The sequence below is a fragment of the Nothobranchius furzeri genome, chromosome 5 (assembly GCF_043380555.1).
Source record: "Nothobranchius furzeri strain GRZ-AD chromosome 5, NfurGRZ-RIMD1, whole genome shotgun sequence".
NCBI lineage: Eukaryota > Metazoa > Chordata > Actinopteri > Cyprinodontiformes > Nothobranchiidae > Nothobranchius > Nothobranchius furzeri.
This window is the reverse complement of record NC_091745.1, coordinates 59,582,622-59,598,127: the sequence shown is the minus strand read 5'-3', so window position 1 is coordinate 59,598,127 and position 15,506 is coordinate 59,582,622. Positions and strand designations below refer to the sequence as shown.

At 44.2% G+C, this 15,506-nt stretch overlaps 2 protein-coding genes across 4 annotated transcripts in view; both read right to left on the bottom strand.

The window, feature by feature from the left end:
- tmem116 (transmembrane protein 116) overlaps window positions 1–5,700 on the bottom strand; it is a 13,486-nt gene extending 7,786 nt beyond the window's left edge. Inside the window, exons 1-5 of the mRNA XM_054740800.2 lie at window positions 5,151–5,700; window positions 4,325–4,371; window positions 3,910–3,973; window positions 2,286–2,417; window positions 1–82 (exon numbers count right to left, since the gene is read on the bottom strand). The exon at window positions 1–82 is cut by the window's left edge and continues 23 nt beyond it. Of these exons, the coding sequence (XP_054596775.1) occupies window positions 1–82; window positions 2,286–2,417; window positions 3,910–3,973; window positions 4,325–4,371; window positions 5,151–5,219 (394 nt within the window). The 5' untranslated portion in view covers window positions 5,220–5,700. The remainder of the gene's footprint in view (window positions 83–2,285; window positions 2,418–3,909; window positions 3,974–4,324; window positions 4,372–5,150) is intronic.
- A 750-nt stretch (window positions 5,701–6,450) lies between these two features.
- Window positions 6,451–15,100, bottom strand: LOC107379038 (zinc finger protein 271). Of its 3 annotated transcripts, none has more exons than XM_015949606.3 (9): window positions 14,854–15,100; window positions 14,564–14,672; window positions 13,620–14,293; window positions 12,228–12,524; window positions 11,879–11,957; window positions 11,522–11,805; window positions 11,045–11,119; window positions 10,177–10,333; window positions 6,451–8,350 (listed from the first exon to the last, which is right to left on the bottom strand). In XM_015949606.3, exons 2-9 carry the CDS (start codon window positions 14,625–14,627, stop codon window positions 7,737–7,739), a joined length of 2,244 nt encoding a protein of 747 aa, XP_015805092.3. In that variant the 5' UTR covers window positions 14,628–14,672; window positions 14,854–15,100; the 3' UTR covers window positions 6,451–7,736. The 3 variants fall into 3 exon arrangements, with proteins under 3 accessions (XP_015805092.3, XP_015805093.3, XP_070407908.1); XM_015949607.3 differs by having other exon boundaries at window positions 11,522–11,802; XM_070551807.1 differs by having other exon boundaries at window positions 14,564–15,100.
- Window positions 15,101–15,506: the final 406 nt, after the last annotated feature.

The following is a 15,506-nucleotide window of genomic DNA, read 5'->3' as shown; positions in this document are numbered from 1 at the left end:
AGCTGTGGAACTTCTCTCTGATTGTTGTGTACAGGTTCCACACGTAGTTTAACGTGTAGAAGAACGAGGCCATGTACAGAACCTGAAACAGAGTTTGGGTTCAGAAACTTTCACCCAGAAAACTTGGTCCGTGTTCCCGCTTCTTAGCTTCCGGGAAGTTTGAGCATGCGCACTAGATATCAGTGTGAGTTGTTGATTCGAAGTATTTACACTTCATTGGACTGAAGAATGCCAGTCTTGTTCATTAAACGTTTTGTTATTTTATGTTAAACAAATAAGTTATAATGATTTAAAAACATAAACATGATATGTTCATGTTAAATAGACAAATTTCCATTTAACCAATCAAACAAATGCCTTAGTTGACTTTTTTGGGTGTGAGCTCCCTCAAGCGATTGGAGGGTTAAACCATCAGACAACAGAAGTAGGTCAGCAATGTTTCTCTGTAGTTTCTGTTCTGTCCTGCTTTTGCTGCTCTTCTTCACCCCTATGATGACCCAGTTCTGGACCAGGCTGTCTGGGCCCACTGACCCATTAGAACCAGCCGGGATGGAGAACTTTGCAGTCAGAGCATCAGCATGACTCAGCAGATTTGAATTTAGTTTAATCGATGCATCCGAATAATGCAAAGTGCTGAGCTTTTAAATTCTAGTCAGTTCTCCATTCATGTGAACTGGCTTATGTGTGCATCCCCCCAGAAAAGATCCGTACTGGAAGTAAAACAGGAAGTGAACATTAGATTCTGAGCAGACGCCGGGTAAACCAGAGCATCGTCCGCTCACGAAATAAATCAGGACCAAAAGGTGAAGCTAAGGTTTTTAGACAGATCTTCTGTTTTCACCCCGGGTCCGGCCCAGGAAGGGAACCAGATGGTCTGAGTTCAACCCTAACCCTGATCAGGTCTCAAATACACATATGGTCACAGAACCAGTAATCCCCTCAGACTGTAGCCTGGATTACAGATCCAGGGTCTGAGATTAAACTTGTTCAAACTGGCTTTTGCGTGACCTTTGTCATCACCCTTTCCTTATTCTGTTCTATTTCCACCTTTCCCAGGATCCACTGATTTCCCTCTATCCTATTCATTTTCTCTCTCCCTTTCCTTACATTTTTATCACAACATTTATTTCTCATTATAAACATATTTTTAATGAATTTTAGAAATATCATTTATATTTTAATCTTTTTTGTGTGTTTTGTTTTATTGTGAAGCTCCTTGTGAGTTTTATCTTGAGAGGCGCTATTTAAAAGATCCGTTTCTTTCTTTCTAAATCACAATAACACAAATCAGAACCTGCTGCTCCAGTTCTCACTCAGAGGTTTTCAGTCACATTTTATTTCAGTTTAAAGACCCACTCTAATATAAATCATGTTTTTTCCTGTTTTAACATATTTTTGAGGTATTTTTCTTGTGCTGCAGGACATGTCTAAAGAAATTTAAGCTCTTCTGAATATTTCTGCATTCAAATCGCTGTGAATCAGTAGCAGACGAAAACGTCCACCCAAAACTTACTGGCATTGTTACGTCACCAAGCCAATGGCGGAGCACAAGCTCCACTAGTAGAGAAATAGATGGATGTTTATCAGACTTCAAATGTCAAATTGACAGCTCAACTAGTGAGACTCCTGACTTACACCTAGAGAGTCCCTGTCCTCTGAGCCAACGGCTCCGCCCACAACCCACAGGTGAATTTTACTAGAAAACAACACAGGTTTTGTGATTTTGGCTAAAAACAGCACAATCATAGTTTAAAGACCACTGAGAACTATTTAAAACAGCTACAAAAGATTATTAGAGTGGGACTTAAAAAGGATTTGGATGATCTTTCACAGTCAAAGCTTCACAGTTTTTAGTCTTTACTTTCTGTCTTTTATCTAATTAAAACACTTAGAATCCCTTAGTTGAATCGAGCCATAAAAACAAACGTTTTTAGATGGAGTCCCTTTTTGCTAAAATGTTTCAGGGATTGAAAGAACTTTTTAGGAGACAGGTTGTTGCTGTTTGAAGACCGCCGTGTGTTTCTGTTGTTTTTCTGAACAAGTCGTGAGTTTCCAGCGGTGATGGGATTGTGTCCCAGGAGGAAACACAACTCACTTCCTGACAAGGTTTCACTAATGGAAATCACTCAGTGTTCTCAAACCTCAGGGAAAATATCAGAACTTTCCCCTGAACATCCCAGCAGTACGTCAGAATCAGAATGTGTGTGTGTGTGTGCATGCGTGTGTGTGTGTGTGTGTGTGTGTGTGTGTGTGTGTGTGTGTGTGTGTGTGTGTGTGTGTGTTACCTGCTCCACCGTGTGCAGGTTGTAGCAGAGTGTGTTCAGGTTGCTGCAGCGCTGAGAGAAGAGAACAGCTCCAACGAGCCAGCAGAGGGCGAGCAGGAGGTCGGTCACGCTGAGCAGGAACAGCGGCTGCAGCTGGAACACAGCATGAGACACACCCCATGACCTCTGACCTCTGACTATCTGGACGAGGTGTCTTTTTCTCTCAGATCTTGTTGATGGAATGAGCTAATGGCTGATGACATCATCTTAGCTCTACACTCTGATCTGATTTCTTCTTTGAGCCTAAAAACACAACCTGGATTTTTTCACCTATATATTGATCAACATAGTGACCTTTCGTCTACAGAAATAAATCCACTTTCTGGTTGGCCTTCCAAACCCAGAAGATTCTGTTCAGTGAGTGTTTACATACCATGAAGATAAAACATTCAAACATTCTCACGCAAGGTTCTTGCACTCACAGTGTGAACACCAGACATCTGAAGGAAGGTGTGGCTTTCTGAGGGACGTTGGTAAATACTCAGAAACGTGTCAAATTCTGATTTGTCAAACTTGGCCAGAAACCATAACAAAGTAGTTTAATAAAACAAAAATGACTTCCCAAGTAATTCAGTTTCCAGCTGAACCCCCGATTCAGCGAAATCGGGAAAGAAGCCTCTTTTGAAACAAACTCCTTTGACCTTAAGTCAAACCCTTTCTGCGATGCTGCGAGTGATTACAGACACAACAGCTCCTTTCAGAGCTACTTCACACCTAACCTGCAGACACCGGGCTGCATCTCATGGCCGGGGAAGCTGAACTCAGAGGAAGCTACTAATCTCTGAGTATTGTGGTTTTGGCATCCGGTGACCTCACCACTCTGATCGTAAGCCTGCATACTGGTGTCTGATGAGGTTTCTATCAATAACTAACTCTCTAGTTTATAACAAACAACAAATTCTTTTACACCCAGATTTCGCAATTTCTCTCAGATACAAAGAACGGTTGCTACAACATCTAGCTTCCATCACAACACCTCACATCCACCACACTACATCTCATTAGTCATATCCTGTCATGTATAAATGATTAGTTTAGGAAAAAGAATTAAATTCATTTTATAAACTAAATACTGACTGTCTGAATTAATACGAAGTGTTTTTATGGTCCCTGAATAAGCAAAGAACCCTAGAATCTTCCGATTAAACATTCAAAGATCAATCAGATTGATAGTCCATATTTATATGGAATATCACATCTTATTGGTCATAATTAATATGTATTAATTGCTACAGGACCAAATGTGTTTCATATGAATGCTAATGAAAATGTTTCCATCTCAACCAGAGCCTCCCTTTAATGAGGCTACCTGGATAAAGAAACGATACGAAGCCCTTTCTCCTCCTGATTGGTCCCAGGAGTCTGATCCGACAGCTGATTGGCTGCTAAGAGAATTCCGCTCTCATTTACAGAAGAGATCATTTTGGTGGCTGGACTTCCTCTAGTCCTCTAAGTGGTTCTGGAGGACTGCTTTAGTGTTTGAGGACTTTGGTTGATCTTTCTGCCAGAAGGTTAAAGGTGGCCTACAGTGATAGTGATGATGATGATGATGCTGATAATGATGATGATGAAGTTAGCGACTCACCTCTGGCTTCTTTCTGAGTCGCTGTGAAATCAGGCAGAAGATGATGGAACTCGAACCCAAAATGCTGCAGAAAACAATGGAATCAGCGCTCCAGATGTTCAAATCAAGATTGTTTATAATAGCATGCTAGCTCTGGAGTTAGCCACCCGCTAATTCACCTCCTCCCAACAGAAGCCTCACACACACACACACACACACACACACACACACACACACACACACACACACACATAAACTCTGTGTTATCAAAGGCGACGATGGAGCAATGAAATGAGCTCTAATCAGATTATTTTACACTCGACATGTTCTTTTCTCTCTGAAATCTGACCTCTGACCTCTTTCCCACTAACTCATGAAGAAGAACTTTGTGTTTAACATGCTGCAAAGCTTCAAAACAGAAAGAAAATGAGCTAACCTGCACAGAGCCATAATGAGTTGGATCCACTGGACAGCCTTGTAAACCTACACACACACACACACACACACACACACACAGTAAAGATCTTATAGTTTCTGTTGCTCAGTGAGCTGCAAATGACAGATTTAAAAATAGAGAACAGAAAGTGTGTGTGACACAAAAATCCCCTGAGTGGAGATTCAAACAGGAGAAAGTTTATTCATCTTCTTGTAAAACCAGACTTAAACGAGCTCTAACTTGCTTTAGTTCATTTCAGTCCTCTTCTGAATGATTTCTTCTGCTTTGTGATTCCACATTCATCATTAAACTAAATGTGGATGATTAAGCATGACGTTTCAGAGAGGTCCACCCTGTGAGGCTTTGAGCGGGACTTTAAATCCCACAGCCCTCCTGGCCCCGTGATTATAACAGAAATATACTAAATACCTTACAGGATAATTACTATTAAATGAAAACATATAAAAATATAACACAAAACAAGAAAAATACAAAGGATTATTTTTCTCGTAAATGGAATCTTTACGAAATGATTCTGTTTTAGTTTTTATTCTGATGAAACCGTATTTTATTATAAAATGTTAAAGAAACACTCTGGATGTTAATTTAGTCACTTAATCGTTAGTTTTAAATTAATAGTTTTTTTATGTACTATCTTTAGACTTTTCATTAAATGCAGATGAAGTTAGAAACTGGACTGGTTCTGATCCAGGTCATCAAGTCAAAAACTCTAAATCATATTAGTCCTGTGGAGGTCGCCTGTTTCTGTGTCAACCTTCATCCGAGACGCCTGCTGATGTTTATGATGTCAGACAGGAAGACTTACCTTAGTCCAGTCCCGAGCTGTGGTGACGTTAGAGGAGTTGGTAAAACCCTGCATCTCTGAGGACCACATGATGAAGTCAGACTGAAGGACGTCAACCAGAGGCCAAATCTTATCCTCCAGAGGGCGGTGCTTATCTGTTCTGACCCCACCCACCAGGAGAAGCTGCAGCCAATCAGAGTGAGAATGCCCCAGACTCAAACACCTGCAGGACAAAACTTACAGCAACTTCTGGTTCTCAGGAAACATTTCATGTCCAATTTATTTTACAAGAAGTTAAACTGAAACTCTGATCCGATTAAAACTAAATAAAAATCTGACAAAGTCCAAAATCTGTGGATCTGGACCGGTTCAGTGGTTCTGGTCCCATGAGATTTAACTCTTCTTCACTGACCTAGAAGCACTGGGGCCAGTCAGCTGGTACCGGTCCAAACCTAACAGAACAACTCAGGTCTCACCCCCTTTGTTCTTTATTTACAATTATTTTCTTCAGATTTGTTTAACGTTGACTTTTGTTTTAAAACCTGAACTTGAACCCTGACCCCATACAGAACGGAGCCGACTCCCTGATCAGAATCTGATGAAGGCTCTGATTGGATCAGCCAGCATCTTTTATCTGAAACAGATTAAATAAACTCATGCGTAATTTGCTTAAAACAGAAAACATCAATTTATCTCAGATCTAGGACCTTGTAGTTTATTGGCGCCCCCTGCTGGACAACGCCGATAGTTCAGCACCAAAACGTTTTTGTTCCTTTAAAGAGCAAGTCACCCCCAAATCACATTTTTTTTGCTGATAAACTATATAAAGGAGTGTCTAATCGTGCTACAGACATGTGTAGTCAATAATTTGGCAGTTCAGTGCATCTTGGTTAAAATTCAAATATTCTGCCTAAAACTGTCAGTGTTGCGCCGTCGTCACGGAAAAATTGTGCACTGTATTTGAATTTAAATCTGCCACCGCTATTGGCTAAGAGGTATGCTATGATGTCATCTGGTACATTATGATGTCATAATGCCATTGTGAGTCTGTGTGTGTTTGTTAGCGGCTCCGCCCTCTCGGTCTGCCAAGCAACAGCATTTGTTGCATTTTTCAAACATGAAGTGGGAGTGGAGTAAATTTCTTGTAGGGGGTGACTTGCTCTTTAACTTTTAAGTTTTGTTTCATCAAACAAGAATATAAACATCTCCACGTTCTGATCTACAGACGTGTTTTCTGACAGTGAATGTTTTCTGCAAAACTAGACTTTAAAACTATTTTAGCAGCAAAACACAAAAACAGCAGAGGAATGGAAACGTCCCAGCAGTGTCAGCCTCATTTATTCATCTGGAACAGAAATATTTATGTTTCACATCTTTGTTTACAGTCTTGCTGTCCTTAAGCAAGGCAGCAGCGGTGAAGCACCAAACTGTTTTACAGGATAACGTTACAGAACTGGTGTTGGTTCTTCTTGCAGAGATGACATCACTTCCCATCAAATTACATCAGTAACTATGGATGACAGGGTGAGTGTCTGCAACTCTAAAATGGAAGTGTTCTTCTAGAGAAATGCGATTCACCCATTCACACTCTGGTGGTGATGAACCACAGCATCACAGGGTGGGTGAGGGTTTGAACCTGGGACTCTGACCCGTTGCTCAGGCAGAACCTTTTGACCAAACAGAACCTTTGGCTGAGTGGCTCTCATCACCAGCTTTCATTACAAACACGTCTTCATGTCTGATTGTAAACAACTACCTCTGCATTGAAATTGCACACATCTGCTGCTATATGTTGTATATTATTAGCGATATTTACCTGTTTAATATCATCTTATTGTTAGGGATGTTTTTTTTTTGTTTTGTTATTGTTGTGCATTTGCACTTTATGTAAATGTCTATGCATGGTACAGTGTGAAACGTAATTTCAATTCCTTGTATGGCAAGCACATTCGAAGAATTGACAAAGTATTCTATTCTATTCATGATACAGCTGATGGTGCAAAATAGTGAAAAGGCACAAAAACAAAAGACTTGAACTCTCCTCACCTCCTGTTTGGTTCCATTGAGGCGACGATGGTACAAAAGTTAAGTGCTCACCCCGTAATCAGGTTTGAGCCCCGCTCAGTCTCACTGTTGTTGTGTCCTTGAGCAAGACACTTAACCCACCTTGCCTGTTTGTGGTTTTCGGAGGGACCGGTGGTGCCTACATACGGCAGACTCGCCTCTGTCAGTGAGTCCCAGGGCAGCTGTGGCTACAATGTAGCTCATCATCACCAAGGTGTGAATGACTGCGTTGTAAAGCACCTTGGGGGGTTCTGTGACTCTAGAAGGCCATTTACCATTAAACCGGGTCAGAACAGAATTCTTCATTTTACTAAAGAGGCCTCAGCATTTACCTGAAGGACAAATCTCAGTCCACATCTGGACCTGATCTGCTCTCCTGCTTGACAGAACCACTACAGGTCTGACTCTTCTGAGCTGCCCTACTGCAGACATGATTCCTACGGAGGTCACATGATCAAACATCATCACAGTTCCAGCTGAGCAGAATATCTGCCAGTTTTAGTCCTCAGACCTTTGACCTTTTAAGTCTAGACGCTGTAGGACTCAGCTGTTGTCCTCCTCCTCCGGTGCCGGTACTAGTAGGGAGTTCTCTGACTCGTGTTTCTTCATATGTTTACGAAAGCTTCTGACTCCGCTCAGGTTCTTCTGACAGATGCTACAGAAGTACGGCTGAGAGTCTGAGTGTGAGTCCACGTGGTAGGTGAGTTCCAGGGCTCGGGTGAAGCTCTTGTTGCAAAGAGGACACTGGTATCGGACTCCTGAGTGGGTCAACTGGTGATTCTTGAGCACACACAGCTGTTTGAAGGTCTTCTGGCAGACAGAGCACTGGTATGGCCGGGCGTCGGTGTGGACGCGCAGGTGTCTACGCAGGGCGCTGGAGAAGGTGAAGTTCTTGCTGCAGACAGAGCAGGTGTAGGGCTTCTCTCCAGTGTGGATCCTCTGGTGCTCCTTCAGGTGGACCTGCTGGATGAAGCTCTTACTGCAGGTGGGACACTGAAACGGGCGCTCCCCTGAGTGGATCCGCAGGTGTTTCTGCAGCGCTGAAGCCTTGAAGCAGTCCCGGCTGCAGACAGGACAGCAGTGTCCGCTCCTGCCACCAGAGCTGCTGTTGGCCCGTGGGTTTGAGGGGCAGACCGAGTCAGGGGGGACGGCTGGGCCTGTCAGACACAAAAAGGATCAGTAAGACCCACAATTTGGTTTAAAAAAGGGAATATAGACTATTAAAAATGTTAAATATCAGTTCATACCAATAAAAATTATGTTTAAATTCTGGACCAGAACTCATGTAAAAGCACCACACCTGTAGAAGCACCACACCTGTAGAGGCACCACACCTATAAAGGCACCACACCTGTAGAAGCACCACACCTGTAGAAGCACCACACCTGTAGAAGCACCACACCTATAAAGGCACCACACCTATAAAGGCACCACATCTGTAAAAGCACCACATCTGTAAAAGCACCACACCTATAAAGGCACCACACTGTAAAAGCACCACACCTATAAAGGCACCACACCTATAAAGGCACCACACCTATAAAGGCACCACACCTGTAGAAGCACCACACCTATAAAGGCACCACACCTGTAGAAGCACCACACTTGTAAAGGCACCACACCTATAAAGGCACCACACCTATAAAGGCACCACACCTGCAGAAGCACCACACCTGTAGAAGCACCACACCTGTAGAAGCACCACACCTGTAGAAGCACCACACCTGTAGAAGCACCACACCTGTAGAAGCACCACACCTATAAAGGCACCACACCTATAAAGGCACCACACCTATAAAGGCACCACACCTATAAAGGCACCACACCTGTAGAAGCACCACACCTATAAAGGCACCACACCTATAAAGGCACCACACCTGTAGAAGCACCACACCTATAAAGGCACCACACTTGTAAAGGCACCACACCTATAAAGACACCACACCTATAAAGGCACCACACCTGGAGAAGCACCACACCTATAAAGGCACCACACCTGCAGAAGCACCACACCTGTAGAAGCACCACACCTGTAGAAGCACCACACCTATAAAGGCACCACACCTATAAAGGCACCACACCTGTAGAAGCACCACACCTATAAAGGCACCACACCTATAAAGGCACCACACCTGTAGAAGCACCACACCTGTAGAAGCATCACACCTATAAAGGCACCACACCTATAAAAGCACCACACCTGTAGAAGCACCACACCTATAAAGGCACCACACTGTAAAAGCACCACACCTATAAAGGCACCACACCTATAAAGGCACCACACCTGTAGAAGCACCACACCTGTAGAAGCACCACACCTGTAGAAGCACCACACCTGTAGAAGCACCACACCTGTAGAAGCACCACACCTATAAAGGCACCACACCTATAAAGGCACCACACCTGTAGAAGCACCACACCTGTAGAAGCACCACACCTGTAGAAGCACCACACCTGTAGAAGCATCACACCTATAAAGGCACCACACCTGTAGAAGCACCACACCTGTAGAAGCACCACACCTATAAAGGCACCACACCTGTAGAAGCACCACACCTGTAGAAGCACCACACCTATAAAGGCACCACACTGTAAAAGCACCACACCTATAAAGGCACCACACCTATAAAAGCACCACACCTATAAAAGCACCACACCTATAAAAGCACCACACCTATAAAGGCACCACACCTATAAAGGCACCACACCTATAAAGGCACCACACCTGCAGAAGCACCACACCTGTAAAAGCACCACACCTGTAAAAGCACCACACCTGTAAAAGCACCACACCTGTAAAAGCACCACACCTGTAAAAGCACCACACCTGTAAAAGCACCACACCTATAAAGGCACCACACTGTAAAAGCACCACACCTATAAAGGCACCACACCTATAAAGGCACCACACCTAAAAAGGCACCACACCTGCAGAAGCACCACACCTGTAGAAACAAGGTTTATTTTTCATCTGAACGTGTACCTTCATGTTTCAGCTTCCATGACTCCTCCTCTCCATCGGAGTTAATCAAACCGCTGACGTTTTCCTCCTCTAGTCGCTCTGACAGCGTCCCCTGGTTGCCACGGTTACCAGCCACAGAATTAGAAATAGAGATGAGGGACTCAGCAGTGGAGGACAGCTGTTATCAAGGGATGAAAATAGAAATAAAACAACCTGTAAGCTTGTTTTATTTTAATGAAATCTTTTAAATGATCAACATTAGAAAACACTGTGATGACGTCAGAGTTCCTGTTCACATTCAGCATTCAGAATAAACAGCTCTGTAAACAAATCAGTAAATATTTCTAGGTATCGGGCTGGCTGAGGCTAACCCAGTAGTAAAAGCCAGCCGGCTACTGCTTTAGAGCCCACTTCCACAGAAACCATTCATTAAACTAAAATACCTGATCAAGATAACGTCTCTAGTTTCAATAAAACAGACTTTATGATGCATTTAAGGTACAGCTTGTAAGTCTAAAAATCTGTGCTGGTTGTTATTGAAAAAAATTCTGTATTTATCCTCCTTTCACTCATACAGAGGTCTACGCAAGAGGAGTAGGGCCGCTGAAAAGAAAAAAGAAAAGAATTCTGACATTTTGACTTCAGGGAAAAAAGTCAGAATTCTTTTCTTTTCAATGGTCCTAATCCTCTTGCATAGAGGTCAAAGGTCAAGCACTATTTTTATGGGTCAGAGCCTTTTTTAAATGAAAACTTTTTTACACTTCAGGCAGTAAACAACTACAATAATAATGAAAATGTTTAAAATAACAACAATAAAGTTTATTATTATTATTATGAGTTAAGGTAAAACCTGTGACACGGGCAGCAGGTAAAGCAGAGCTTTTCTCACCCGTGTTTCCGCTTCTTCCTTCTTCATGTTCTTCTTCTTCTCTCCATCTTCAGTCCTCATGTGGAACCAGAACTCCTGAATGGAAAAAATCCAAAAGGACTTGTGAGGAAACGGATTAGAGGAAAGATGCAGCTGAAGAACCAGACTGAGACCAGCTGCTGGTACCAAACTGTTGATCCAGTTTGTACTGGTTCTGTTTGTGTCGACACAACTCTGGCTCATCCCTTGAGTTAGGAGTCTTTTTGTTTCAGAGGTCTAAGATCAGAATGTTCCACAATAAAAATGGAGGAAAAAAATGTAGAAAATCCATAGAACTGGATCAGAACCAGGAGACCAGACTACAGGAAGTCTGGATACTGGGAGGAAAACCTGATAAAGGGTTCTGGACTGAATCAGTATCTATGTTTTTAAAACCTCTAAAGGGATTAACAAATCAGCTGTACTCCTTAAGTTCCTTCCATGACTCATTTGGGTCACCTTGTCTGCCGGGTCGGCGATGACTCCGTCCCGGATGTGGACCTTCATGTGTTTTCGGAGCAGACAGGGTTTCAGGTAGCTCTTGGAGCAGATGTGGCAGCGATGAGACCTGGCCTTGGTCTTCATGCTGCTCCTGGTGGTCTCTGAGCTCGCTGAGGGGCGGGGTGGATCCCCTGTTGCATTGTGGGAATTCTGGTGCTCTTGGAGCTCAGATAAACTCGAGAAGAGCTTCTCACAGAGGGAGCAGCTGAGAAGCTCCGTCGTCCTAGCAGGACTCTCCTCTGCTGAACAGACAAGTGACAAGAATTTAAATCCCACCAGGATAGACGGGTAAACACAAAGCTCTGATTTACTCACCGGTCAGTGAACACAGCAGTTCATCATTTCTTTTCTCCATCTTCAGAACATCATCGATGTCCAGCGACTCGTCTGGTTTCTATAATGAACAGAAAGTCAAACCTTTCACGTTTCTGCAGGCTTTTGGCCGAATATAAAAGCTTTGTTTAATCAGCGATCAGGTCCAACAAGATGCAGAAGATCTGAGTGTTTCTTTGCCAAAAATCACAGAACTACAAACTCAACAAGATTCGATTTAGTTCAAGCTCAAAACTCTGTTTCAGTCGTTGCTTTGGTGGCCAATCAGAACACAGCAAACTGATGAGTCATCCTAACATGTTCACTTCCTGTTACACCTGTTGGTCCTCACCTGTGGGGCTGTAGGCTGTGGTGAAGCACGGTGAGGGGCGGTGCCAGAACGACTGTGGATCTCCTGGTGCTTCCTCAGAGTTCTCTGCACCGTGAAGCGCTTCATACACACATCACACTGAAACGGCCTCTCTCCAGTGTGAGACCTCATGTGGTCCTTCAGCCGGCTCGATCTGGAGAACCCTCGACCACAGATGTCACAGGAGAAGCGCTGCGTTGCGTGGTGAAGCTGTTTGTGTTCTGCAAGCTCATCCAAGGAACTGAATTCCTCCCGACATAGGTAGCAGCTGATAGAAACCTGAAGGGTCAGAGGTCAAAGGGTCAAACATGGTCAGGTCAGTAATGTAGTGCTCACCTGGGGTCTCATTTATCGAACATTGCGTAGAATCCTCACTAAAACCATACGTAAGCTCAGCAAAACAATTTACTTACGCCAAGTAGGTTTGTGATCTATCAAACATGGAGTATGCACAGCTGCACGCAATCTCCGCTTCATAAATCGGAGACTAACAAGAATGTTTCTCAGCTGCATTTTAGTCACATCCCGCTCTCACTTACTGCCATAAATAGTCAATGCAAAGTGCCTTGTGGATCTCATGCATATACATAAAACGGCTGTTGCAGCGCTCCGCCAATGACGATGGCAACCGTAGATCAAGGCAGATCAAGGAAGCACAATTTCACAGAAGCAGAAATTGAGGTACTTGTGGGTGAGGTGGAGAAATGAAAGGAAGTGCTTTTGCAAAACAAATAAGAGAAAATCCACGAAGTGGCACAGCGTTGCTGAAGCCGTCAATGTTGTGAATTCTTCAGAGAGATCTGTGGCGGATATAAAAAATTGTCTAACCAGGATTCGATCCGTAGACTCCCGGGTGTAAGTCATGCACGCTAACCAGTCAGCCAAACAGAGATCCCCCCTGTACAGGTAGTCAGGGCGCATGATCAATCGGGTCACGGTGACAGGACACACACTGTCACAGACGCATGACATTCTGTCTCAATCTGTCCCCCTGCTGATATTCTGCATTCCATATTCTGCGCTTCAGGCTGGCTGGCTGTGTGTGTGTGTACAAGCACGTGTGTGTGTGTGTGCGTGTGGGGGTCTTGTTCTGTGTGAAAACAAAGCGGTACAAGTGATAATGCTGCAGGATTTCATAATTGTATCCTTCTCAGCAGCAGCACTGCAGGTGCTCTCCATGTCCAAAATGTGTGCAAGGTCCTTAGTCAACTTAATGTTGCGCACATTTTTCCGCTACATTTTCTTTCATAAATCCCAAAGCTTGCATGGAAAGTTGCTTACGCAGTTTTCCAACCCCGTTTTGTGTGTAAGCAAGCTTGATAAATGAGGCCCCTGGACCTGATTCCATCTGTGGCTTTACGGACTGCCCCTCACCTTGTCAGCAGCTTCGACCGAGTGTTTGTGCAGATGTTTCTTCAGCAGACCTGGGCGGTTGAAGCTCTTGCTGCACAGCGAGCAGGAGTGGAGCTTCCGACCTGAGTGGAGCCGGACATGATCTCTGAAAGACGAAGGAGAGGAGAACTCCTTCGCACAGAGGGAGCAGGAATAAAGTTTCTGCTCCGCATGGCAGTGCTGGTGGTCGAAGAGCCCACTCCTGGAGGCGAAGCGTTTGGGGCAGAGTGAACAGGAGAATGGTTTCTCCCCAGTGTGGATCCGTTCATGTTGGACGAGGTATCGTCGCTGGACAAAGCCCCGCCCACACACGGAGCAAACAAAGGGCTTCTCTGGGGCGTGAACAAGAAGGTGCCGTCGTAGGCAGCCTCTCTGGGCGTAGCTGACCCCACAATCAGGGCAGGAGTACGGCTTCTCCCCCGTGTGAACCCTCTGGTGGATGTAGACATTGATCTTCTTTGTAAAGCGTTTGCCGCAGATGGAGCAGCTGTGCGGTTTGTAGCCAGAGTGTGAAGCCACGTGATCTGCCAAACGGGATGGGCCGGCAAACTCCCGGCCGCAGAGGGAACAGATGTGACGAACTTTTGATCGGCCGCGTATTACTGCAGGTTCTTGTGTTGCAGAGGGGCTCTGTGGGACCAGAATCAACCCGTCTCCTGCAGAAAAACATACCAACATGCAGATTTACATAGAAATACCTAAACATGGTCACAGTCCTAAGAAAACAGCGATATTCAGAACAGGGAGCTGTCACTCATCTCGAGCACCACCCCTCTCGCTATCTCTCTCACACACACACACACACACACACACACACACACACACACACACACACACACACACACACACACACACACACACACACCCTACTGACTCTTCCTGTTAAGGACGTTAATGTGACAGTAAACATCTGTATGACCCCTGACCTCTAGCAGGAAGCTGCTGAGCCTCCTCGCCTCCTTGTTCCGCTTCCACCTTCGCTCCACTCATCTCCTGAACAGACACGAGATTCTAATGTGGGAAAAATAAAACCCTCTGCAGATGGAAACAAAAACAGGCAGCAGGTTAGAGGCTCAAGTTCAGGCACCCCTGAGACCGAATTCAGCCAATCAGAGACGAACACAACAGGTGAAAGGATAAAAATTCAAACTGTTTACCGTTACCTTTACCGTTTATAAAACGACACGGTAAAAGCACCAACGTGGTTTATACCGACCTTTTACCGTGAGAGTCTGGTTAGCGCAAACGAACCGTTAGCTGAAGCTAACAGGCTCGGTTCGGGTCGCCACAGGATCCTTTAACACCTCAGTTTAAGAACCTAAAACATCCAGTGAGATGTTTATATTGCCCCACCGTCTAGAACCGAAGGGTTCTGTTGGTATCAAGAGATACAAACACGAGAAACCTAAAAATTAGCAGGTGAAGTTGATAAAGAATTAAACATGGCTGCTGCCTGTGCTCGGTGCTGCCGCTGCTGGCCGGAGGTTGTAACTACAACAGCTCTGCACCAAGACGTACGTACAGAATAAGTTTACAGTAAAAACAGCCCTTTCATAAAGCAGGGGTTTTATGTGTTTATCACTGCTTATGTTTCATTAATTTAAAAGTTGATTTAGTGTTTTAATTAGAGATGAGGATTGTTTCTGATCCTCACCCTCTTCATCTTCCTTATGCCGAGTCAATAAATCAAGTTTTTGTATTACTGTAGGTCTTGGTGATGTGGCCTCAAATCAAATCACAATATATCGAGCAATTCACCTTGATATCAGTAACTGCACAATAACTACCCATCATCTGTTTCACTACTTATTCATCTTCCATTTCCTCACCGTTTTCCCTTCTTGTTTCAGACCAGACAGGGTGGAGTCA

What these genes read in the sequence shown, in the direction of transcription:
- LOC107379038 (XM_070551807.1), bottom strand. Translation starts at nt 14,627, where the DNA reads ATGAGTGGAGCGAAGGTGGAAGCGGAACAAGGAGGCGAGGAGGCTCAG. An exon ending in TCGCCGACCCGGCAGACAAG is followed by an intron (nt 11,120 to 11,521) that starts GTGACCCAAATG and finishes TTTTCCATTCAG; the next exon opens with GAGTTCTGGTTCCACATGAG. An exon ending in ATGGAAGCTGAAACATGAAG is followed by an intron (nt 8,351 to 10,176) that starts GTACACGTTCAG and finishes TGTGTCTGACAG; the next exon opens with GCCCAGCCGTCCCCCCTGAC.